This window comes from Emys orbicularis, chromosome 6 (assembly GCF_028017835.1).
Source record: "Emys orbicularis isolate rEmyOrb1 chromosome 6, rEmyOrb1.hap1, whole genome shotgun sequence".
Taxonomy (NCBI): domain Eukaryota; kingdom Metazoa; phylum Chordata; order Testudines; family Emydidae; genus Emys; species Emys orbicularis.
In genome coordinates this window covers 92,660,933-92,688,186 of record NC_088688.1, presented here as the reverse complement: position 1 = coordinate 92,688,186, position 27,254 = coordinate 92,660,933, and the positions used below count along the sequence as shown (strand labels likewise).

General features: G+C 42.2%; 1 protein-coding gene across 1 annotated transcript in view; it reads left to right on the top strand.

Annotated features, from left to right (window-relative positions):
* SLC1A1 (solute carrier family 1 member 1) overlaps positions 1 to 27,254 on the top strand; it is an 80,389-nt gene that overhangs the window by 8,138 nt on the left and 44,997 nt on the right. Inside the window, exon 2 of the mRNA XM_065405990.1 lies at positions 21,103 to 21,243. Coding sequence (XP_065262062.1) covers positions 21,103 to 21,243 — 141 coding nt within the window. The remainder of the gene's footprint in view (positions 1 to 21,102; positions 21,244 to 27,254) is intronic.

Here is a 27,254-nt window from a genome sequence, read left to right as displayed (position 1 = left end):
CCTTTAAAATGATAATTTGTCAACAGGCACTTGAGAATGTGTACAACTTCTGATTATTTCTTTATAGAGGAACCTTTACTTTGCTGTTATCAATGTTTTTATCATTTATTTTTACTACCATTGTGCCTGGAGCTCCTAAGCAAGATCAGGGTCTCAGTGTGTTGGGTGCTGTACATACACATGGTAGAAGATCTTTCCAGTCCTGAAAAGTTTACAACCTAGACAAATGGGGAGAAAGGAAACACTGTTATCCCCATATTACATATTGGGAACTGAGGCACAGATTAAGGACCTAATCCAGAGCCCACTGAAGTCAAAGTGAGTTTTTTCATTGGCTTCAATGAGCTATAGATCAGATTTTCAGGTTACACAAGGAGTCTCTGGCAGATCTGAGAAATGAACCCAGATCTCCTGAGTCCCTGTTAAAAAGGGGGAAATCTTGTTAAACAGATGCTGGAGGAAAAAAAGAGTTTACCTAAGATTTTGAGGAGTAATATAGCCTTTCTTCAAAGTAAAAATACTAGTTTGACAATCTTCCATGGGACATGTTCATTTAAGAAAACACGGTGTGAAAATCTCATTGCCAAGGGCATGAGACTCTGCCTCTGGGTGTAATTATATCTACTAGATTTTCTTACAAATGCCGCTAATTAAATAGAGAGACAAGGTGGGTGAGGTGTAGTATCTTTTATTGGATCAACTTCTGTTGGCGAGAGAGACAAACTTTCAAGCTACACAGAGCTCTTCTTCAAAATTTAGTAGGAGTGCTACGTATTTAATCATTGAAGGGCCTGCTGCAGTAAAATGTAACCTTGGCTTTATGAGTTGAGCAAGCCCAGAAGGCCATAGATGCTGAATTAGTGGCAGGCCATCTATGTAAGAAGAGGAGCAATCGACTATGAAAAAATAGCCTTATACATTTGGGCCACAGAGCCCTATCCAGGGAAAGGATCATTCTTCCATGAATGCTTCCTACACTGCCTAACCTGATGCTGGGGGTGGAGCTACAGGCAAGTTAAAGCTAAGTCATCTGTTTTATTTATTTAAAAAACATTTTAAAGCTGTACATGTGTGTTTTTGAATATGGGGAGCATGGGTTTGTCCCAGCCACTGCAGTCTTGGTAGATGGGGGCTACCCCTTATTAGGAAAAATCCTTTCTGCCCCATCCTCGCTCAATCGCTAGTGTTTTATTTTGAAAGGTGGGTGAGACTTTTGTCTGTTGTCAGCATCTGTTTGACAAGATTCCCCCCTCCTTTTCCTCCTTCTTTCCAGCTACCAGGAATTGAACTGTTAGCTTGGAATATCCTCATACATTTGGCCCCTATAAAGTTGAGTTGTTCTCTGAAAACTGCCTGTAAAAACAGCACAGGGAAATCCATGTCTACATTGCAAAAAAAAAAAAAAAAAAAGTGTGTTCTTAATTTGGGTTAAAATAGCAGTGTTGCCATGTCTTCACTGCTTTTAACTCAGGTTAGTAGTTTGAGTTCAACCTCAGACTCCCCTACAGGCTTTAACTCGAGCTGCTAACCTGAGTTAAAAGCAGTGAAGACATGGCAACACTGCTATTTTAACCCAAGTTAAGAACACTTTTTTTTTTTTTTTGCAATGTAGACTTACACCTGGACTTGTACATTGGCACTAGTAGTAAAAATTCTACAGCCCAAATCTGACCTCCATGACACCTGTACAAAGCACATTGCCTTCACTGGGGTTGCAAAAGAATAATAATTTGGCCCTGCAGTGGGAACTTAATTGCCAGTTCTCTTCATGATGCATTAGAACAGATAGACTCCATCATACTTTCTCTTAACTGTGTTGACTCTGCAGGGTTAACAAGAATAAAAAAATACTACAAATTTATTTTCACCACTCAAGTGAGCAGAGATGACTGAACATATACAGGAAGCAAATGAGTTGAGAAATAAGATGACTTTTTTACAGTTACATTTCAAAGCACAGCAGCACTTTACAATCCATCCATGTCTGTGTTAGGACAACTAGAGAAATGCTGAGCACTCTTGGGGAGCCCACTGGTGTAGTTCCTATGAGAGCAACTGCCACGTGGGGGAAGAGACAGCAGCAGAACATTTAACATGGCATCCCTCTTTTGATAGACACTTGGTATTTCCCCTCGAAATGGAAGACAGCCTTCATGTCTGCAGTCCCAGGGAGCATACTGGACTCCTTTGGGCAAGCAGCTTCAGATGTAAATTTGGCCTGGAATTTCTGACACAATTGTAATTTGTAAAGTCTTTAGGCTTGGCTTGATAAACTTTTCTGCTTCAGAGAGATGTAAGTAAAACAAAACAAAACACTGTTCTGAAAAAATATTAAGAGCTCAGTGTTTGCAATTTCCATTTCCATTTCCTTGTTCTGTTACCTCCGGGTTCCTCTATATCTTGGCTGTGGCTCTTTTCTCCTGAATCATTTCTATGCACTTGCAAAACACAGCATGAAGCATATAAAAAAGAATGAACCATATTTGGAAACACATTTGTGAAAACAGAACTGTTCCTAATTTTGTCATTAGGACAAAACAAAGAGATTATGATGAAGCAAGTGAATTACTGTCTGATAGGTTCGTGATAATGTTGGTTCTCCATTAAACATCTGATATTCACTTCCTTTCTTTAAATCTTCAAATACATCTTTTATTAATTTGGAATTTTTAATGAATGCAAACCAGACATCCTGAGTCAACGATTAGTCTGGAAATTTAATGAGAGGTTTCAGTTTCTTCCTGCTGTGATACTAAGGCCTGGTCTACACTTACCCCCCAAGTCGAAGTAAGGTACGCAAATTCAGCTACGTGAATAACGTAGCTGAATTCGACATACCTTACTTCGAATTTACCGCGGTCCACACGCGGCAGGCAGGCTCCCCCGTCGACTTCGCGGTACTCCTCTCGCCGAGCTGGAGTACCGCAGTCGACGGGGATCACTTCCTGGTTCGATTTATCGCGTCCACACCAGACGCGATAAATCGAACTCGGAACTTCGATCCGCAGCCGTCGAACTACCGGGTAAGTGTAGACTAGCCCTAAGTGTCACACACTCAGTAGTACCTCTTTAAACAGCTGTGATGCTAGTCTCCTTTTCCTTCTCCAAAACTCAGTACAATTCAATCCAATTCATTTATACGTAGTAGCACAGAAAGACAGAATCTGTGCTGTGGGTAACAAGACACAGCATCTCTAAAAGAGACTCTGGATTGACTATTAAGACACAAAACAGACTGTGGATGGCTTTATTTCAAAGTTTCATGCTAGTGTTGAGGTTCGACAAGCATTCTCAGACTAGAAATTTATCTACAGAACAAAAGCAAAGATAATTGAAGTTAAACTCAGTTCCTTTGCTGTCTTACAGCAAGTTCTGAAACATTTTTTTTCAAAGCAAGATTTGTTCATTCATTTAACAATTAAAAGATTCCCCTGCCTCTCATGTAAATTGTTTTTTTTATTAGGGCTGTCAAGCGATTAAAAAAATTAATCTCGATTAATCGCACAATTAAAAAAATTAATCTAGATTAATAGCATGATTAATCACACAGTTAAACAATAATAGAATACTAGGGCTGTCAAGCAATTAAAAAAATAAATCGCAATTACTCACGCTGTTAAACAATAATAGAATAACATTTATTTAAATATTTTTGGTTGTTTTCTACATTTTCAAATATATTGATTTCAATTACAACACAGAACACAAAGTGTACAGTGCTCACTTTATATTTATTGTTGATTACAAATATTTGCACTTTAAAAAACAAAAGAAATAGTATTTTTCAATTAATCTAAGTACTGTAATGCAATCTCTTTATCATGAAAGCTGAACTTAAAGATGTAGAATTATGTACAAAAAAAACTGCATTCAAAAATAAAACAAGAGCCACTTGGTCCTACTTCAGCCAATCGCTCAGACAAAGAAGTTTGGTTACATTTGCAGGAGATACTGCTGCCCACTTCTGGTTTACAATGTCACCTGAAAGTGAGAACAGGTATTCGCATGGCACTGTTGTAATCGGCGTCGCAAGATATTTACGTGCCAGATGCACTAAAGATTCATATGTCCCTTCATGTTTCAACCACCATTCCAGAGGACATGAGTCCATGCTGATGATGGGTTCTGCTCAATAACGATCCAAAGCAGAGTGGACCGACGCATGTTCATTTTCATCATCTGAATCAGATGCCACCAGCATCTGATTTTCTTTTTTGGTGGTTCAGGTTCTATAGATTCCGCAACGAAATATTGTTCTTTTAAGACTTCTGAAAGCATGCTCTACACCTCATCCCTCTCAGATTTTGGAAGACACTTCAGATTCTTAAACCTGGGGTCGAGTGCTGTAGCTATTTTTAGAAATCTCACATTGGTACCTTCTTTGCATTTTGTCAAATCTGCGGTGAAAGTGTTTGTAAATCAAACAACATGTGCTGGGTCATCATCCAAGACTGCTATAACATGAAATATATGGCAGACTGTGGGTAAAACAGAATAGGAGACATACAATTCTCCCCCAAGGAGTTCAGTCACAAATTTAATTAACACATTATTTTTTTAACGAACATCACCAGCATGGAAGCATGTCCTCCGGAATGGTAGCTGAACCATGAAGGGGCATACAAATGTTTAGCATATCTGGCACATAAATACCTTGCAATGCCGGCTACAAAAGTGCCATGCGAATGCATGTTCTCACTTTCAAGTGACATTGTAAATAAGAAGCAGGCAGCAGTATCTCCCATAAATGTAAACAAACTTGTTTTCTTAGCGATTGGCTGAACAAGAAGTAGGACTGAGTGCACTTGTAGGCTCTAAAGTTTTACATTGTTTTATTTTTGAATGCAGTTATTTTTTTGTACATAATTCTACATCTTTAAGTTCAGCTTTCATGAAAAAGAGATTGCATTACAGTACTTATATTAGATGAATTGAAAAATACAATTTCTTTTGTTTTTACAGTGCAAATATTTGTAATAAAAAATAAATATAAAGTGAGCACTGTACACTTTGTATTCTGTGTTGTAACTGAAATCAATATATTTGAAAATGTAGAAAACATCCAAAAATATTTAAATAAATGGTATTCTATTATTGTTTAACAGCGTGATTAATTGTGATTAATTTTTTTAATCATGATTAATTTTGGGGGGTTAATCGCGTAAGTTAACTGCGATTAATTGACAGCCCTATTTTGTACATGAAACTTCAGGCCTAGATCCACATGCACAGTTCAAACTGATGAGGAATTTGGACATATAGATTAAGAACTTTATAAGAATTTTTCAATAGAGGGAGATTTGGAAGGAATGACTCGTAGGGTACGTCTTCACTACCCGCCGTATCGGCAGGTAGCAATCGATTTATCCAGGATCGATTATATCGCGTCTCGTTAAGACGCGATATATTGATCCCCGAACGCGCTCACCGTCGACTCTGGAACTCCACCAGAGCGAGCGGCGGTAGCGCAGTCGACGGGGGAGCCGCAGCCGTCGATCCCGCGCCGTGTGGACCCCAGGTAATTCGATCCAAGATACTTCGACTTCAGCTATGCGAATAAGTTGCGTATCTTAGATCGATCCCCCCCCCCAGTGTAGACCAGCCCTTAGGTGCCTTTCCATGCCATAAAACCCAAAATGGAGTAAAGCCACTGAAATTGATGGATCATTCCTCCCCTAGCTGAAAAGCAATAAGGCCCCCAGTAAAATATTTCCTACCACTGATTTCCCACTGACAGTCTAAAAGAACCTCTGTAGGACTCCTTGTGGTGTTTTCCCATTCCACAAAAATATAAAGACACCTTCTGCCCATATGCCCCAGTAAACATAGATAATGCACCAATTGAGGCTAATCACAGATATTTGCATTGTTAATCTACCTCTTCCTTTTCCCGAAACACTGTAGCATCTGTAGCATTCTTGCATCTGACCCTTGCAAGCAGTACCTCATCTGATGAGTACATATAGTCTCATGCCTTTAATTGCTTTCTAATGCTGAAGGGCATAACTATAACACAGATAAAAAATTGCCAGAGTCCAATTTATTTTTTTAAAATTGTTTCTCGTTCGAAGTGTTTCACATTCCATGCTTACTAGTTGACTTCTTGAGACACAGAGTGTAACACATCATGTCCATTTACAAAGATTACAAATTTTCCAACCCTAACACTTTCACAATATATTGCAAAACAAACATTTCTCAGACTTCCACACCTTTTAGGAATCACAAGCAACCTGACCTTGCTTAATCAGAACTCCATTTCTAGGTCATCTCTTTGATTTCTCAACTTTGCTGTATTGATTAGTTTGAGTAATAGTTTCTCTACACGTCATTATCGTGTGTCTTCAGTTTCTCACTAAACAGCCTTTCCAATCTCAACTATTATAGCCAGAATAAAGGTTTAAAAAAAAATTGTTTGGGGTCAAATGAAACATTTTGTTTTGATTTTGAGCTTTGTATGTTTTAATTGTTTTTTCATGACATTAAATGAGATTTCTAAATAAAAAGCCATTTCCAGCTGAAAAATTAAAACGGTTCATTTAGAACTTGTCAGAAAGAAAATGTTTTTATTTTCGGGGAGAGGTGTTTTTTTATTTTTTTAAGAAACACAGACAATTTGGTGAAACCCATATGAATTCACAAAATGTTTTGGTGTCACCAAATCTGCATTTTTCACTGAAAAATGGTTCGGTCAAAGATTTTTGCCCTGCTGTACTCAGGAGAGGGCAAGTAGATTTGCCAGTCAATAGTTGAAGCCATGTGAGTGAAGGAGATTCTCCAAAAAAAGGGTGTAAAGTGAGATGGGAAGAAGGCTAAGAACAGAGACAGATGGTGAGTAACTCAAAGCTGATAAGCTCGTCTCCTGCAGACTGGAAGCTGAAATAAATATTATGTCTTGAGAAGACCCAGGTTTATTATTTGTCATCTATCTAGTCCTAGTAATCAAGAATAATTAATGACTAAAATAAATTTTAAAAATATCACAATGAATGACATCAGATTTTTAGAACAACAAAAATAGAGGTCTGAAACCAACAGGTCACTAGAGTTGTTATCTTGACCCATCCAAATTAACTCATTAGGGGAAGCAGGGAGATCTGATTGTTGGGAAATAAGCATGTTTTTCAGATTATATTTGAAATTATTTTGTAATAAAAACAAAGTGTTTATTATGTTGTGGCTATAGATATTTTACTTATTTGGCTGTCTGTAGGAATTCATTAGTTCTGTTCTATTTTCAGGTTGTGTTTGATCTATACAAAGAGCAAAAACCTATCTCTGGTGTAACCATTGACTTCAGTGGAGTTACATCATGAATGAATTTAGCACCAAATAACTATGCTGTAAAGTTTTCTTTATGTTGCTGGAAAATGTCCATATTCAGATTAAAACTAAGGAGCAGTTCTCACATCTTTAGGAAATGTATGTGCATGCATATACAGCACATAGAAAGTCCCCATGGACAAAACCCCATTCTTTCCTTCACTTTACCCTAACTTCCCAGCAGTATCATTTTATCTCAGTATTCTGAGCTACACATTTTAAATATTTGGAAGTGGAGTGAATATAGAGTCTGCCTATGTCATATGTAAATTCTTTGGGGCAGTGACTATCTTTTTGTTCTGTGTTTGTACAGTGCCTAGCACAACGGGGTCATAGGCCATGACTCTATGGCTCCTAGGTGATACAGTAATACAAATAATAATAATTCAGATAGAGGGAAGCTAAGTTTACAGTGAACAGGAAAGACATTCAGGTTGTCTAAATGCACTGCAATGTAAACATTACAGTCTGGTCATAATAGCAGCATTGCAAAACTCTGCTCATCCCTAGTCCTGGAAAGATTCTTTCTCCCTCCCTACATGGGCAAATAAAGTATTTTTTAAAACAATCATCCTCGGTATGGGATAGGGTGGATGAGTAGAATGTGTGGCTTGGCTACTAAATTTTAATGCAAGGCTGCCTTATAGTGAAGTTGTTTTGAAAAAAAGTCACTTTGCTACAAGCCAAATCTTGGCCAAGTGTCTCTGTGATGTGGAATGTGGCTGGAAACTGCATGGCTCTGCTGGGCTCTCTGGTTGCAGAGGCCTACACCCATTCTGTGAGTGAGGGGAACACCTCAGTGGTTACCACATAATGCTTCTGCAGTACCCAACTTTTCCCCTCACCAGAACTCCACCTCACCTGCATTCGTGGGGAGCACTGTACATTCAGAGCCTTTCTGACTCTAGGCTTTTGGGCAGCTGGTTCCTTCCCAAGTGATTGACAGTTTGTGCATAGGTGCTGGAAGTAGGGCTGCTGCTGAACCCCCTGGCTTGAAGTGGTTTCCATCATATACAAGGTTTACAGTTTGGTTAAATGGCTGTCAGCACCCCCACTATAAAAATTGTTCCAGCACGTGTGAGTTTGTGCACAGGAACTTACATGGGCTTTCCTGAAGACAATCTGCACCTGTTTCTGAATTGTCAGAGGGCACAAGCAGAGTCCACTGGGCTAAAGAACCCATTATGCCGCCCTGTTCACTTCCCAGCAACATACCCATCATTTATTTATTTTTTTTAAATAAGGATCTGGCTTTTGTTCCCCTCTCTTTCTTCATAGTATCTTCATGAGGAAAGTGCAGCCATGGTGGTCCAGTAGCCTCCATGTAGAGAATCTGTGGAGAGCTGCAGGAGTAAAACAGGGGATTTTATTTACCCCAGATGAACTTCCCTTTCTCTCCCAGAGCATGTTTGCATTGCCACCTGTGGAGCAGGTGTAGAGCCCCTCCATCCCTCTTCAGTCTTCAGCTGACTAAACACATGGGGCTGGTGTGCTGCCAGGCTACAGGCATAAGAATTTCATGGGTTACTGCAGCAAAACCATGGGCTACTCCAGCAGAAGCATAGGCCAGGGTTTAGAGCTGTAAAAGGGTTTTATTGTACACATCTTTCTACAGCAAGTTGGTAGTTTGCAAGATGCCAGCATTCTGAGGGTAAAGATCTGTTACTGCAATTTTAATAATTGCTGGTGAGACTAAACCCTGACTTTGTGGGCCCATGCAGCTTTCTAGAGGCTCTCAGAATCTTGCCTGTGTTTCATCAGCATAGGTATGTTTATCATAAAGGGTACTAGTTGTCAAGTAACATGCAAAACACCATACAAGAATAAACAAATCTGAGCAGAGATGAATTAAGAGGTTTATTGTAATCACTTGTTACACACCTACATTTTAGTACAATGTTGTTGCACTGGATACACATGAGTGATTAAAAGTTAGCCAAACTATTATAAATCCTCTAGTAAGACCAGAAACAAAATTGACCTTATAAAATATTAATGAAGGAGGGCAGATTCTCTTGCAAAGTGAAACAAGTTGCCTGTCCATGTTGCAGTCTAACATGTTAAAGTTGAACAGTTTTTGTACTGTCTTTCAAAAGATGTCAGTTAACAGTGGTTCCTAAACTTGTCAACCATATGAATGACCAATCATAAAAATAAATCATTTAATGACCTGTTGATATGAAAAAAACAGAACAAAACTTTGTCCGCTACAAGGAATATACACAAAGCTGTCACAGGATGTATATTACTGTGGTCATGCTTCTACAGCAGGGGTGGGCAAACTTTTTGGCCCAAGGGCCACATCTGGGTATGGAAATTGTATGGTGGCCAGGAATGCTCATGAAATTGGGGGTTGGGAGGGGGTGAGGGCTTCGGTTGGGGGTCTGAGTTCTGGGGTAGGGTTGGGAATGAGGGGTTGTGGGTTCAGGAGGGTGCTCCGGGCTGGGACCGAGGGGTTCGGAGGGCAGGAAGGGGATCAGGGCTGGGGCAGGTGGTTGGGGCATGGGAGGGGGTTGGGGTGCAGGCTCCGGCCAGTGTTTACCTCAAGCAGCTCCTGGAAGCAGCGGCATGTCCCCCCTATGGCTCCTATGCAGAGGTGCAGCCCGGAGACTCTGCATGCTGCCCTGTCTGCAGGCGCTGCCCCTGCAGCTCCCATTGGGCCGCAGTTGCCAGCCAATGGGAGCTGTGAGGGCAGAGTGCGGAGCCCCCTGGCTGCCCCATGTGTAGGAGGTGGAGGAGGGACATGCCGCTGCTTCCAGGAGCCACCCGGAGACCTGGCATGCATGGAGCCAGGCAAGCCCCCAACCCCGCTCCCTGGCAGGAGCAGGGCAAGCCCTGGATGCTGTAGCTCGAGGGCCGGATTAAAATGTCTGAAGGGCCGGATGCAGCTCCCGAGCCATAGTTTGCCCACCCCGTTCTACAGTATAATGAAATATTAAACTTAAGTCTTGATGCCATCAGATAAACCCTCATTTCATCTGCTTACAAAACATGTTTCAGTTTATTTGCAGCAGAGTCTCCAGGCTTTTCCCAATTTATGATAGCAGCGAGAATCACCTGCTCTGCTCCAATAGCATTTTAGAATTTGTAATTATATGATGACAAACAATAATATTCCTTGGGTTTCCAGAGAAAACCCTGGAATGAATAAGAATTTGTATTCTTTTACGAAACTGATTATTTGACCTCCAGAAATATTAGGGTTACCATATTTAAAAAATAAAAAAAGAGGACACTCCACGGGCCCTAGCCCCACCCCTTTCCCACCCCCGGCCCCACTCCAACTCCACCCTTTCCCCGCCCCTTCCCCAAAATCCCCGCCCTAACTCCCCCTCCTCCCTCCCAGCCACGCGAAAAGGGCTGCCTGAGCGCTACCGGCTTTACGGTTTGCCGGGCAGCCTCCAGACCCTGCGCCCCCAGCCGGCGCTTCCCCAGCACAGCTGGAGCCCGGGAGGGGAAGCGCCCAGCCGGGGGCGCAGGGTCTGGAGGCTGCCCGGCAAACCATGAAGCCGGTAGCGCTTGGGCTTCGGGCAGCCCCTATGCCTCCGGACCCTGCGCCCCCGGCCGGGCACTTCTCCTCCCCGGCTCCAGCTGCTCTGCTCCTCCCCGGACTCAGACTTCGGCTCTGTTTAAGAGCCAAGCTGCCCGAGCCAGCGCTACCGGCTTCGGGCAGCCCCCGTGCCTCCGGACCCCAGCCGCCGGCCGGGCACTTCTCCTCCCCGGCTCCAGCTGCCTCTGCTCCTCCCCTCTCAGACTTCGGCTCTGTTTAAGAGCCAAGCTGCCCAAGCCAGCGCTACCGGCTTCGGGCAGCCCCCCTTGCCTCCGGACCCTGCGCCGCCGGAGCAGAGCAGCTGGAGCTGGGGAGGAGAAGTAGGAGTAGCACCACAGTTCTGCTTTGCAGTGTAGCTAACTTTAGATGCTATCATTTCACATCATTTCCTGCTTCCTCTCCATTAGGCAGAGCTATAGGAGAAGCACAGGGTTCCCTCTTCAAGAGGCAGGACACTATACTCTACAACTTTCTGTGATGGAGACTCTTTTGTGATGAATTGGTGGGTAGTTACCCTCTCCTATCACACCTACTGCTATTAGGGGTTGGTAAATAATTGATTTTTTTCATTTGCTGGCAGTTCCAAAAATATTTTGGGTGGGGGTTGGGGGAGAGGGGAAATTGATTCTGGTTGAAGCCAATCCAGAAATTTAAAAAAAAAAAAAAAAAAAATCAGTAAATCAAAAAAGTCTATTTTGGGTTGAATGAAATGTGCTGTGCCTGTGCATTTATAAAGGGCTTGAGTCACAAAAGGGGGAGGAGAGGAGCACATCTTATGACCATTAGCCAACTAGTTATAGGTGCTCAACTGGGATGTGGGAGATCTTGCTTCAATTTTTTCTTCTGCTTGATGTGGAACAGGGATTTGAACTTCAGTCTCCTACCTCACAGGAGTTTGCCTAGGGTTGCCAATTTTGGTTGAACATATTCCTGGAGGTTTCATCACATGACATAATCTTAGTTAAAATTAATCTTTAATTCCTGGAGACTCCAGCCCAACCCTGGAGGGTTGGCAACCCTAAGTGTGCCTGAATCATTGGCCTATGGGGTATTTTGGGGAAGAGGTGACTCAATATCTCCTGTTGAAGCTGTTCCATTTTTATTTAAATAATTAAGTGGAGCAAGGAATTGAACCAAGAGCTCCCGCATCCCCCATCCCACACCTTAAATACATCAGAAGCAGAAAGCCTGCTAAACAACCAGTGGGGCCACTGGACGATCGAGATGCTAAAGGAGCACTCAAAGATGATAAGGCCATTGCAGAGAAACTAAATGAATTATTTGCATCGGTCTTCACTGTTGAGGATGTGAGGGAGATTCCTAAACCTGAGCCATTCTTTTTGGGTGACAGATATAAGGAACTGTCCCAAACTGAGGTGTCATTAGAGGAGGTTTTGGAACAAATTGATAAACTAAACGGTAATAAGTCTCCAGGACCTGATGGTATTCACCCAAGAGTTCTGAAGGAACTCAAATGTGAAATTGCAGAACTACTAACTGTCATCTGTAACCTAAAAATTGTCAGACACATAGATGAACATAATTTGTTGGGAAATAGTCAACATGGTTTTTGTAAAGGGAAAGCATGCCTCACCAATCTACTAGAATTCTTAGAGGGGGTCAACAAGCATGCGGACAAAGGAGATCCAGTGGATATAGCGTATTTAGATTTTCAGAAAGCCTCTGACAAGGTCCCTCACCAAAGGCTCTTAAGCAAAATAAGCAGTCATGGGATAAGAGGGAAGGTTCTCTCATGGATTGGTAACTGGTTAAAAGATAGGAAACAAAGGGTAGGAATAAATGGTCAGTTTTCAGAATGGAGAGAGATAAATAGTGGTGTGCCCCAGGGATCTGTACTGGGCCCAGTCCTATTTAACATATTCATAAACGATCTGGAAAAAGGGGTAAACAGCGAGGTGGCAAAATTTGCAGATGATACAAAACTACTCAAGATAGTTAAGTCCCAGGCAGACTGCGAAGAGCTACAAAAGGAACTCACAAAACTGGGTGACTGGGCAACAAAATGGCAGATGAAATTTAATGTTGATAAATGTAAAGTAATGCACATTGGAAAACATAATCCTAACTATACATATACAATGATGGGGTCTAAATTAGCTGTTACCACTCAAGAAAGAGATCTTGGAGTCATTATGGATAGTTCTCTGAAATCATCCACTCAATGTGCAGCGGCAGTCAAAAAAGCTAACAGAATGTTGGGAATCATCAAGAAAGGGATAGATAATAAGACAGAAAATATCATATTGCCTCTATATAAATCCATGGTACACCCACACCTTGAATACTGCATGCAGATGTGTTCGCCCCATCTCAAAAAAGATATATTGGAATTGGAAAAGGTTCAGAAAAGGGCAACAAAAATGATTAGGGGTATAGTATGGCTTCCGTATAAGGAAAGATTAATAAGACTGGGACTTTTCAGCTTGGAAAAGAGGCGAATAAAGGGGGATATGATAGAGGTCTATTAAATCATGAGTGGTATAGAGAAAGTAAATAAGGAAGTGTTATTTATTCCTTCTCATAACCCAAGAACAAGGGGCCACCAAATGAAATTAACAGGTAGCAGGTTTAAAACAAACACAAGAAAGCATTTTTTCACGCAACGCACTGTCAACCTCTGGAACTCCTTGCCAGAGGGTGTTGTGAAGGCCAATACTATAATGGGGTTCAAAAGGGAGCTAGATAGATTCATGGAAGATAGGTCCATCAATTGCTATTAGCCAGGATGGGCAGGAATGGTGTCCCTAGCCTCTGTTTGCCAGAAGCTGGGATTGGGTGACAGGGCATGGATCACTTGATGATAACCTGTCTATTCATTCCCTTTGGGGCACCTGCCATTGGCCACTGTCAGAGGACAGAATACTGGGCTTGATGGACCTTTGGTCTGACCCAGTATGTCCGTACTTAGGAGTGCCCTAAGAACCAAGCGATCAAGCAATTCTCATGCCCTCTTGCCCGATGACTATTCAAGTATTTTATAGAAAGTGGAACCACTGCAGCAGAAGTGGAATAACAAGACGGGAGAGAAGAAGAAAACACAACAGACTGAAACTTTGTCTACACTAGAAAGTTTCTACTGTTCCTAATATTGGTTCAGTTTCAAAGATGGTAGCAACAGCAATAACATGGACATTTTTAACTCTGTTCTCTAAATTTGTTCAGAACAGGTCTAATCAACATAGTGTTAAAACACTGGTGTGTAAACGAATCTGTCCTATACTAGACTACATTTCCTATATTGCATTGAATTTCCTAAGGTTAGAATTCCACAGTCAGAAAAGAGGTGCTGACATAACTGATGCTGATGACAGCTCAAAAAGGGACGGAACCTGTGATTCACAAATTCCAATACATAGGCAAATATATGCTGCCTACCAAAATTCCCCCATTACTTCAATTGAATAAAGTATTCTTCTCACTTCCTGGTCCTAAATTCTAGTGTAGCATTTCTAGCTCCATTTTTAATGGCTGTCCTATTTTAACTCCACAATGCTTTGAGGTGCTACACAAGTCATTAAGAATTAATTACTGCTTACTTGTCAGAATGTAGGCTGAATAGGGAAGTGGCAGCACAGCTGTTTCAAAATCCTGCTGAGAGAGGTAAGCCTCTTCTATGGCACTCTCTGAGTTTCCAAAGCAAACAAACAAATTACATGGGTGAGAGACTGAGGAAACCCCACCCCCATCTTAAAAATTTGAAAAAATGGCATGTAGAAGTGGAATCTAAAAAAGTGGAGAGGGTAGCAGAAGATCAGGGGAAACAATTTAAGAATGGTGACCCAATTCCACTTTCCAGTAACCTTATTAAATACATGGAAATCAAGAGGAGAAAATCACCCAGATATATAACTATTTCATGAGTAAGTCACCATCTGGAATAATTAAAAAGACACTGTTCGAAGACATTTTTGTCACTGTTCCTACAAGTAACACCTAAGATGACTGTAACTGAAAGAGATTAAGGGAAAAGAAATATTTTCCCTATTTTTCAACTTGCTTGCCATGTGCCTCTGACAGCTTTTTGGGTATAATCTGTTTCCTTTTCCCCCCTGTCTAGTCAACTAGACCCAATCCTGGAGAAAGAGCACGTAGGCTGGGCCCTGTGCAGAACCTGATTGAAGTCAGTGGGGCTCTGTGTGAGTGCAGGGGTCAACCTGCACCATTGTCTTTGCAGAGCAAAGGCCTTAATCAGTTTTCCTGCTTGTGTTGGTCTTTTATGCAGCAATGTGGGAGAGAAACACATTTTAAAAAATAGGAAAATGTGCTTTTGAAACCACAAAAATTGTCCAGGAGGCGCAAGGGCAAGTCTAGCACCCAAAGCTACTTTGAACTCTGTTTTTTGAAACTGACTAGATTTTAAGTAGATGGTGTCTCTAACATTCCCTTCTCTCCAATCCAATGCTGCCAGCCACTCTCAGTTCTTAATGTTCCATTTGCCCTCTCACCTAAATATTGCATACTTAGCAACACTGAACATTTCCGTGGCAGAAGTGATGGGTTCTCTTCAGCTCATGGCTCAGCCTGACATTAGTTCCTACTCCCTAGCTAGCACCTCTTTATCCTTACAGTGGGAGATCAGTAGCTAATGGTTCCTTTTCCCATCTCTCCCCTTGAAGGCATTTTGGAAAAGTTAGCCACATTTGCCCCCCTGCCAGAGCTCCTGCCTAGAGTAAAGGAAGTAAGAAGCAGATCTGTTAAATAGCAAGACTTTTCCCCTAAGATTTTCAGAATTATTTTTAAAGACCAACCTTGCTCCAAGACTGTACCTATTCCATTCTATATTAACAAGTATTTGTATAGATGATGGAGCTGTACTTTATATACATTACACCCAGGGGCGGCTCTAGGCACCAGCAAAGCAAACACGTGCTTGGGGCAGCCCATTTGCAGGGGCAGCAGGATCCAGCATGGGAGCTGAGAACCAACAGGGGGCCCTGGGAGCTGTAGTTCCTTGGTTAGCTCCCTGCCTATAGAGCCAGCCCTGGAGCAGGGTAAGAACTACATTTCCCAGCATTCCCTTGGCCACTACCAACAGGAAAGAGGGGGAGGGAGTGAGGTAGCTGAGACCTCATGCTGCAGTGAATGGAGAGCTGCACTGTGAGTAGGGATAACATATTTTAACATTCAAAAAATAGGACACTCCATGGGGAGGGAGGGTAGCCCCACCCTGCCCCCATCCACTCCCTCCGCCTGCCCCCCACAGAAACCCCAACCCATCCAACCCCTCCTGCTCCCTGTCCCCTGATCACCCCCTCTCGGGACCCCTGCCCCCCAGGATCCCACCCCCTATCTAAACCTCCCTTCTCCTTGTCCCCAACTGCCCCCTCCTGAGACCCCCCCAACTTCCCTCCAGGACCCCACCCCCTACCTGTCCCCTGACAAACTCCCGGGACTCCCATGCCTATCCAACTGCTGCCTGTCCCCTGACTGCCCCCCAACCCCTGACCCATCTAACCCCCCCTTCTCCCTGCCCCCCCCCGAACCTCCGCCCCATCCAACCCTCCTGCCCCCTTACCGTGCCACTCAGACCAGCGTGTCTGGCTCCACGCAGCGCCAGACACACTGCTGCATACAGGGCTGGGGCAGCAGGGGGGTCCGGCGAGGAGCCCAGGGCTGGGACGGGGGGCAGCCAAATTTTTTTTTGCTTGGGGCGGCAAAAAACCTAGAGCCGGCCCTGATTACACCAGGGGTAGGCAACCTATGGCACGCGTGCCGAAGGCAGCACGTGAGCTGATTTTCAGTGGCACTCACACTGCCCGGGTCCTGGCCACCCATCCAGGGGGCTCTGCATTTTAATTGAATTTTAAATGAAGCTTCTTAAACATTTTAAAAACCTTACATACAACAATAGTTTAGTTATTTATTATAGACTTATAGAAAGAGACCTTCTAAAAACGTTAAATTGTATTACTGGCGCGCGAAACTTTAAATTAGAGTGAATAAATGAAGACTCGGCACACCACTTCTGAAAGGTTGCTGACCCCTGCATTACACCTTATTTTAAATGTAAACTCCAGTCCTGAAAACACTTATAAATGTGCTTAACTTTAGGTATGTGAGTAATTCCATTGAAAACACTGGGATCTAAATTTAAACAAGTACATAGGAATTTGCAAGATCAGGGCCTTAGTGACTTACCTTGATAAGTACACATTCAGGAATTTTTTTTTTTTTAACACTTAGGGCTTTAAGAGCCTTCTTTGGAATTAACATAGAACTCAGACTAATTCTTTTCCAACACATTTCATTTAGTCACTTAGATTAACAGCAGAGAGTTTGTGTGTCTCCTTCCACGGATGAAGGACATTTACATAATATTGCAAATATCTTGAAGGCAGTTAAGATTCAGGGTGTTGCAGGAAAGTTAAACTGTCTGTGCTCACTGACACAAATAAATCAGGAATAGCTTTTTAGTTGCTTAGGATTTGGCTGAAAGGTTAACTTGCACATACTTAGAAGCAATATAAACAAGGTAGAAGTTCATAAAGTTCCCAGGCCTAGTTGCATGGGGTGAAGGTGGCTCAAAGCTGTGCCTTTCTGTGCTGCCCCCATCCACTTCCTAAAGATACAGAACACCAGCTAAGGCGTTTTAAATCTGGTGCTTAGATCAGAAAGACCTCACTGTAATTTTCAAAGAGCTTGGTCATATATACGTGCAGAACTTGCAACAGCCAAAGCAAAGGAAACCCCAATAAGCAGCAACATTTTAAAAATATGTTCTTAATATTTTACATATTTATAGCTGGATTTTTTCATTTCCCTCCTCCTTCTTCCTCAGAACCGCCTCCACCCTTTCTTTCCATAACCTACCATTTTGCTCCCAAAGAAATGTGATAACTTTGGAAACAAACCTTCAGAGAATCAAGGAAATATTCTGTACACAATTTTTGTCAACTGATTAATCTTGATTTACTTATTGCTGTCACAGAAGAAGCAGAGTCCCAAACCAAATAAGGGCCCTATCCTGCAAGTATCCACTTACTTCAATGGGCTTTACATCAGACTCTTAGACCTGGTCTACACCTAAAACTTAGGTTGACCTAGCTATGTCGCTCTGGGATGTGAAAAATTCACAATCCTGAGAGACGTATTTAAGCTGACCTAAGCCCCAGTATAGACGAAGAATTCTTCCATCAATCTAGCTACCACCTCTCAAGGAGGTGGATTAATGAGTGATGAAAAAACCTCTTCCATCACTAAGTGGCTATTACGCTACACGAGCATAGCTGCAGCTGTGCTGCTGCTGAGCTTATAGTTTAGACCAGGGGTCAGCAACGTTTGGCATGCGGCTCGCCAGGGTAAGCACCCTGGCGGGCCGGGCCAGTTTATTTACCTGCTGACGCAGCAGGTTCGGCTGATTGCAGCCCCCACTGGCCGCAGTTCGTGGTCCCGGGCCAATGGGGGCGGCGGGAAGCGGCGCGGGCGAGGGATGTGCTGGCCGCGGCTCCTCGCCGCCCCCATTGGCCCGGGACGGTGAACCGAGGCCAGTGGGGGCTGCGATCGGCCGAACCTGCCGTGTCAGCAGGTAAATAAACTGGCCCGGCCCGCCAGGGTGCTTACCCTGGCGAGCCGCGTGCCAAACGTTGCCGACCCCTGGTTTAGACATACACTTAGGCCTAGATTTTTAAAGTTATTTATTGCACCGCCTACCTGACTTAGGGCAAGTCTACACTTAAAACTCTGCATTGGCACAGCTTAGAGTGACCACAGAGCAAGTGTGAAAAATCAGAATACTTTTTTTTTCGGGGTGGGGGGTGTAGTTGCATATATAAGACAAAGCCCCTAATATTTGGATGGTCCCAATAATAATGGGACATCTGGTCACCGTAGTGCTTAATGAAGATGCTGTAAGCTGAGGGGAGTGAGCTCTCCCATTGGCATAGTTAATCCACCTCCCCAAGAGGCGGTAGCTGTGTTGACATAGCGCTGTCCACCACGGGGGGGGGGGGGGGGTTAGGTTGGTATAACTGCATCGCTCAGAGGTGTGGATTTTTCATACCCCTGAGCAACGTAGTTATACCAGTATGGGTCTGTAGAGTAGACCAGACCTCAGGAGCCTAAAAGTGACTTAGACATTTCAAAGCCTAAACTTTCAATCAGTCTTAGGAGCCTAAGGCCTGGTCTACACTAGAAAATTAGGTCGGTTTAACTAAGGGCACGTCTTCACTACCCGCCGGATCGGCGGGTAGCAATCGGTCTATCGGGGATCGACTTATCGCGTCTAGTGAAGACGCGATAAAATCGATCCCTGATGGCTCTGCCGACGACTCCGGAAATCCACCGCGGCAAGAGGCGGTAGCGGAGTCGATGGCGGCGCGGCAGCGGTCGACTTGCCGCCGTCCTCACAGCCAGGTAAGTCGACCTAAAATACGCCACTTCAGCTACGCTATTCACGTAGCTGAAGTTGCGTATCTTAGGTCGACCCCCCGCTGTAGTGTAGACCTAGCCTCAGTCAGTCAGGGATGTGAAAAATCCACACCCCTGGATCAGCATAGTTAAGCCAACCTAAATCCCCTTGTAGACAGCCCTTGGTCAATGGAAGAATACTCCTGTCAATTTAGCTACCACCGATCAGGAAGGCGGATTACCTATGTTGATTGGAGAACCCCTCCCATCCACGTTGGTAGTGTCTATGCTGAAGCACTACAGCGGCACAGCTGCAGCAGCGCAGCTGTACAGCTGTAGCATTTTAGGTGTAGACAAGTCACTTTTGAAAATGAGACTTAGGCTCCTAAGTCAGTTAGGTGTTGCAACAGTGAGTGGAGCAATACCAGAATACCTTTAAAAATCTGGGCCTAGTCTAGCGAGTAGTCCCATTAACTTCAATGTGGCAACTAACATTAGTAAGAGTTTGCTGGATTGGGCCAGTCCTGCAAGGTTCTGAATGCTGAACTGAACCCAGTTGGAGATTAGGGCTCTTGACACTTTGCATGACCCAGGACCTAAGTGTGCAGAGTGATTGCAAAGTTGTTGCCTTATATAACTATTCCCTTTAAAATAAAAACTATGGTGGAGAGAGGGTATGGAAAGGTGAGGAAAAAAAAAGAAAAGAAAATTATTTACCATTTTTATTAAATTGTAAGACCAGGAGGTCAGACTGATCACAATGGTTCCTTCTGGCTTTGGAATCTATGATTCTATAAATATTTAGGGAAACGAGCTAAATAGTTGACAAAACATTGGTAAACATGTGTCCTAGCCCACTGATTTTCATTTCTTAGTCCAGGTTAAAATTGAAAAGAAAGGGTTTGTTCAGTCAGAGTGGCGGGATTAACTCTCTTGGACTAGGATTTGTTTTCAGTAATATTTACTATCTTTTACCTCATTCCTTTAAGCAGAGTAATCACCTAATTCATTTAAGAGAAAGATAAGAATAAATACAGATGTGTCTGGTAATTTCTTTTAGCCACTGGTTATACTCACTGGCTGGTATTTTCTGGGTGGCTCAAATGGTGGAATAATGCAAGCATAATTTGGTTTGAATAGTGGTTTAGGTTGATTGAATACTTGGTGATTATTAAACAAATGTAGGGACTACAATGATGCTGTGTGATTTTTCACATGATGTTTTTCTTTCTAACGATATAGAGTGTATGAACTAAAATATTGCTAATTTATATATATTTTAGTTGATATGGAGCAACCAAATTAGAAAATTCCTTACATATCAGATCATCTTAGTTTTTTTTTAATATATCAGTAGCATTAACTGTCATAAATGTTTAATTTTTTAAAAATTCCATTTGCAAACCCTCCTGGTAGAGGTAAATAGAGTAAGCTGTACAAAGTCCTGCTGGCCTTCTGGTTAAGGGACAGGGCTGAGCCTCAGAAGACCTACACTAAGATTTTCCAAAAGAGATGCTTAAAGTTAGGCTCTTGTGTCCTTATTTGGTTGCCTAAATTAGTGGTCCTCTCAACGTAGACATTTTATTTTATTATTTATTGTATTAATTTCTTACCTGACCATAAGGGAAAAGAGAAAAGACTGGGGTGTATGTATCTCAAGAGAAAAGACTGAGGTGTATGTATCTCTGTTGCTAACATGGAGTCATTTAAAAAGTCACATTACTTTGGAAAAAATAAAATTGGTAGCCGGTTTTGTTTTATCCATTTTCTATAATACTTGTGTTTTCTTCTCCTCCGCCTGTATTTATGACAATCTACTGCATAATCCTGAATATGTGTTATGTTTTTAATGTACCCTCTAGGTATTGGGGTAGGAGTTCTAGTACGGGAATATGGCAAGCTCTCCAACCTGGATAAGTTCTACTTTGCATTTCCTGGAGAGGTTCTGATGAGAATGCTCAAACTCATCATTCTACCCTTGATCATATCAAGCATGATTACAGGTATGACTAGAAATATGCTGTTTGTTATAGTCCTTCAACTACTGTTTGGTTTTTCTTCTAATTTTTTATGAAAATAAATTGTAAGAATATTTTATTAAACTCTTTTATCTGCAATCCTAGATTATAAAAATTCTATTTTAAGTGAAATGTTTCTATATAGAATGTGAATGGAAATAGAAGATTAAGTCAGAATGTGATAGAGAACACTGCTAAAAAACAAATGTATGATAAAACTCTCCCATAATCATTTGCAGGTTTTGTAAATCATCTCTCCCACCCCATTCTTGATGGTGGATTAAGTGCTTCCCAATTATGGGTCCAAATCTGCAAATTCTAACTCTGAGTACTTTCTATGAATGCACAGTAGTAAGTACTACAACTAGTAGTAAAATATTTGCAGGATCAAGCTTTAAATGCAGAAGGTGGCAGAACTGGCTGTCAAATATGCTCTAACTACAAGGTTGTTGTGGTGTTTTTTTCATTTGTTTATTTTGTTTGTTTTTTATTCTCTCATTTTTTGTTCAGGAAACAAAAGCTCAAGTAGTCTTCCTTTAACATTCCATAATAAACCCACCCATGTTTGCCAAAGTGCTCTACTCTATCATCTCCACACAGTCTTTGCTTTTGGCTTGTGTTCAATTTTTGTTTGAACTGGGTTGAACTTAGTTGTTTGGCTGGGTTATCATGGAAAGACCTTAGGGATTTGACTGAGGAGAGGAAGATCACCTTGTGGTTGAAGAGTGAGTGAGAGAATGTTGAGCATAGGGATGGCATAAAAGAAGGGCTGAAGACAAGATTAGTAGGAAGGAATAAAAGCAGCAGTCAAAGGTGTGTATGCTGTAAGGGACTCAATCCTGAGTTTATTGAAGTCCACGGCAAAAATACCATTGATTTCAGTGGTGCAGGATCAAATGCTATGCAGGAATTGCCAGGAAATGAGTGCAGCAATGGAGGCAAGAGTGAAGTTGGCCAAACCTTGGAGGCATGATTATGGTGTAAAGGTGAGAGGAAGCCAGTGAGGGGATTTGAGATGAGGAGAAACAAGAGCAGCAGCAGATAAGGGTTTTTTTTGTTTTTTTTTTGGCAACATTATTTTGGATACACTAAAGGGAGACCAAAAAGGAAGTTGCAAGAATCAAGATGAGAAGTGGCCACAACATAGACAAGGGTTTTTTTTATCAGAAGTGATTAAGATGAAAGAGGAGATTTTAGAGATTTCCCAACAGCCAGGATGTGGGGGGAAGAAAGAGAGGAGTAAAAATGCCCTGAGTTTTAAATGGTGGAGAGAGTGGTGGTGATTTTATGGCGCTGGAGATGGGAGGGAGAAGGAAGGAAAGAGGAGTTCTATTTTTTATCATGTTGAATTTGAGTCAGTGACAAGAGTTCCAGGAAAAGCTATCAAGAGGAAATAAGCCCTTTTCTCTTTTCAAACAAGCTGTGAAATAGGCTCGCTCCTTTGAGTGGTGGATGAAACTGGACCTGGATTTTCAAAATAAGTGATATAATCCGGTTAATTTGTACAGGCTTCAGAGGAGCCAAATTAATTATTCATGAATAAGGCTACGATTTAATTGTGAGTATTTTTAGTAAAAGTCATGGACAGGTCACGGGCAAAAAACAAAAAATCACGGCCCCATGACCTGTCCATGACTTTTACTAAAAATACTCATGATTCAATCTTGGGAGGAGGTGCTGCAGGGGGAAATCCGGGGGCCCGTTGCGGGGGAGGAACCCCAGGGGGCCTGCTGCTGCTCAGGCCCCGCCAAAAGGGGAGTCCCAGAGGGCCCGCCCCCGCTCTGGCCGCCACCAGGATAGGGGAGCCCCAGGGTGCCCGCAACCGCTCCAGCGGCTGCTGGGAGGGGGGAGCTCTGGGGCCAGCTGCATTGGCAGGTGCTGGGGTGGTCCCTGGGGCCACCAGAGCAGCGGCTGGTGCAGCTGGCTGTGAGACTGCCCAAGCAGATGGCTGCAGAGCTGCTCCAGCAGTGGCCGGCGTGGCTGTCCCCAGGGTTGCCTCAGCAGCTGGCTCCAGGGCCCGAGGGTCAGCCACACTGGCCGCTGCAGAAGTCACAGAGGTTGCAGGAATTCACCGAATCCGTGACTTCCGCAACTTCCATGACAGACACAGAACCCTATTCATGAAACAAGTTCCTGCCCAACACTTCTGTTAGTGACATAATTTCCCCCCCACATAATATGCTTACCACCTACCAGTCCCCCCAAAATATCAGTAAGCTGAGTTTGTAACTACTATTGTGAACTCAGAATTCACTGTCTATAGACTGCAAAGGCTAAAAAGAGACCCGTGTGAGCTGTTTTGCTGTCGCCTTGGCAGATTCGGTTTCCGTTGAACACAAGTGCATATTTGTCATACAAATGTGTCAGTTTCTCAGCACAGAACTCAAACAGCTTTTGCTAAAGAAAAAGGACCAGACCGTGTCATTGCCTGGACAATCAACATTCCAATTCTTTTCAGTAGTTTATATATTGCTTTAAGTTCTGTAACTCCTGGAGATATTGACAATAACTTCCAGTATCCAAATAGCTAGGAAGTGCTTGCTAAGAAAACAAAACAGGCCTGTCCATGCAAGGTAGCTGTTTACACTGCTATCGCTATTTTCCTTCCTCATGCTGTGCAAGACATTGAGTGGATACTGCTTTTGCCACATGTAAAGTGCAATATGATAGTATTGAGAAACTGTCGCAGACTGAGGAGGAGGAGGTTTGGGAACAAATGATAAACTAAACAGTAATAAGTCACCAGGACCAGATGGTATTCACCCAAGAGTTCTGAAGAACTCAGATGTGAAATTGCAGAACTACTATAATTTAAATCAGCTTCTGTACCAAATGAGTGGTAGATAGCGAATGTGATGCCAATTTTTAAAAAGGGCTCCAGAGGTGATCACAGCAATTACAGGCCGGTAAGCCTGACTTCAGTACCAGGCAAACTGGTTGAAATTATAGTAAAGAACCAAATTGTCAGACACATAGATGAATATAATTTGTTGGGGAAGAGTCAACATGGTTTTTGTAAAGGGAAATCATGCCTCACCAATCTACTAGAATTCTTTGAGGGGGTCAACAAGCATGTGGACAAGGGGGATCCAGTTAATATAATGTACTTAGATTTTCAGAAAGCCTTTGACAAGGTCCCTCACCAAAGGCTCTTAAGCAAAGTAAGCTGTCATGGGATAAGAGGGAAAGTTCTCTCATGGGTTGGTAACTGGTTAAAAGATAGGAAACAGAGGGTAGGAATAAATGGTCAGTTTTCAGAATGGAGAGAGGTAAATAGTGGTGTCCCCCAGGAGTCTGTTCTGGGACCAGTCCTATTCAACATATTCATAAATGATCTGGAAAAAGGGGTAAACAGTGAGGTGGCAAAATTTGAAAACATAAATGGTTGTTACAAGGAGGAGGGAGAAGAATAGTTTTTCTTAACCTTTGAGGATAGGACAAGAAGCAAGGGCTTAAATTGCAGCAAGGGGGGTTCAGGTTGGACATTAGGAAAAACTTCCTAACTGTCAGGGTGGTTAAGCACTGGAACAAATTGTCTTGCTTACAACACTCCTGCTAATACATGCCAGAATAATGTTTACCTTTTTTGCAACAGTGTTACACTGTTGACTCATATTTAGCTTGTGATCCTCTATAACCCCCAGATCCCTTTCCACAGTACTCCTTGCTAGGCAGTTATTTCCCATTTTGCATTTGTGCAATTGTTCCTTCCTCAATGGAGTACTTTGCATTTGTCCTTATTGAATTTCATCCTATTTACTTCAGACCATTTCTCCAGTTTGTCTAGTTCATTTTGAATCTTAATCCTATCTTCCAAAGCATTTGCAACTCCTCCCAGCTTGGTATAGGCCGCAAACTTTATAAATGTACTTTCTATGCCATTATGTAAATCATTTATGATCTGGTCTCTGGATTTTCCCTTGATACAGGATACACTTTAAAATAAATTGACCATGATGGGTAAAATCTTAACCCCAATGAAGTAAATAGCAAAACTCTGAATTATTTCTTCAATGAGGCAAGGATTTTACCTGATGCATTTTCAACATTGAGAAGCAAAATCCCCCCTCTCTTGTGTAAATGGAGAGCTTGGCAAGAGATACTTTTCCTCTGCTGTCTTGGTTTCACAAGCTGTAAAGGAGAGATGATAATACTTGTATGGCTACCTCACATAGGTATTGTGAGGATGAAGGGCCTGCTCCTGTTGAAGCTAGTCAGAATTTAGCCTTTGATCTATGGGGAGCAGGACTGGGCCCTAGTAACTAGTCAATGTAAGTGCTAGGTGGTAATATTATTTCTGACGTCTTCCTATTTCCCCTGATAAAGCTTTAGAAAATCTTATTAAAATATGAGAAATGTGGTTATTAGGCTGTCAAGAGCTCTGGGAATATAGGACATTCAGTATAATACAGTGTTCTTTTTAATTAATTTTAGTTTACCTCAGAGACCAAGTTGTAATTATTCCCATCTCCCCATAACTAATTTTATTGGCTAGCAGATATAAATTTGACTATGTCCAAAGGGCCCATTAAAGATAATTTGGCCCAAAATATCTAATTTATTTGGTGCTCACTGAAAAATTCATCTTTCAAAGTGCAATGTTCCCTAAGATTGGTAACATTTTGGACTTTACCTGTATACAGACGTAAACCTCTTAATCAGCTAGAGGAAAAGAATGATATTTTACTCAGATTTGCCTAATAATGTGTCATTCACCTGCAGTAATTCTTCACATAAAGGTTATGGTTATGCCTAATAGGAAATAATAAGAAAGTTGTAGAACTGTCTAGAAAGGGACTAGATACAGTTCACTAGTGATTAGAGAAAGGGACTTGGTTAATGGATGGAATTAGTTATAATTGGGATGAAAAACTGTTGAAGAGGGAGCACGTGGGGAGTTTGTGGGCTATTGGGCGCTTGATTTACTAGAATTAAAAAAAATTCCAGAAGGTATGCAGATGCAGGGCTTCATCTATTAAACCTGTTTCCAAATAGAGCTCATCTAATTAGTTTCAGCCTCTATTCTTCACAGACTTAAATTTACAAAGTGGTTGTTTTACAGTCTAACTCTAGTAAATGTGAAAGCTGCTGATGAATACTGCAAATACGTGAATAATGTTTAGTGACTGCCAAACATCAGTGCATAGAATCATCTGATTTCATATGCCTTAACAGAAAGGAAGCGGTAGGAAATAAATGATGGACTGAAGTAATGAAAACAGATCATTCTTCTGAAGCAAAATGTAAATATTGTCAGCTTTGTGCTGATTCACCTAATCAAAATTTATCTTTCCTTGTAAGTGTGTAAACCCCGATTACCACAACGGGTGCAAACCCCAGCTTGTCCTTGTTTGCTGGTCAGCATCAGTGCAGTGGCAATGATTGCCAGCCATCGATGACTGAATTGGGGCTATTCCAAATGCAGACTAGACCTGAGTAAAAATCCTTTTCCCCTCACACTTGGCTCAGCTTTCACAGTTTGTTGTGATGATACCATTTTACTAGCTTTGAAGTCAGCACAGAGTGCCCCAGAGCAAATAAGACCTGCATTTCTAAAAAAATGAAAAACTTTTTTTAAAAAAGGAAAAATTGTTTGTACCTTCTTTGTCAATCATAAAGGAGCAAAAAAAAAAAAAAGCGCAAGTCAATTTTTTCCTGTAGTGTTTGGGAATTAGGTAGTATCCCTTTAAATAGTTTTGACCCTTTAGTGTCCCTCACTGTCTTCTGTAGTTCAGAAGCCACTAGAGTCCTGCAGAGCATCAGTGTGTATATGTAGGTAGGCCCTACATATGTATCATTAGTAAACAGTTATTTGGACCCCACTGTGCCCAGCTGGTTACTTTACATCATGTATATTGTGTAAAGAGCAAAAAGACACATTTCCCTTGCAAGTCACCTTTACATTTGGGGCTGAAGGATGCCAAAGGCAAACACCCCATGGTGTTCAGTGTTACTGAGGCAGAGAGAACTGCAGTGTCATGGGCTATTAATAGACA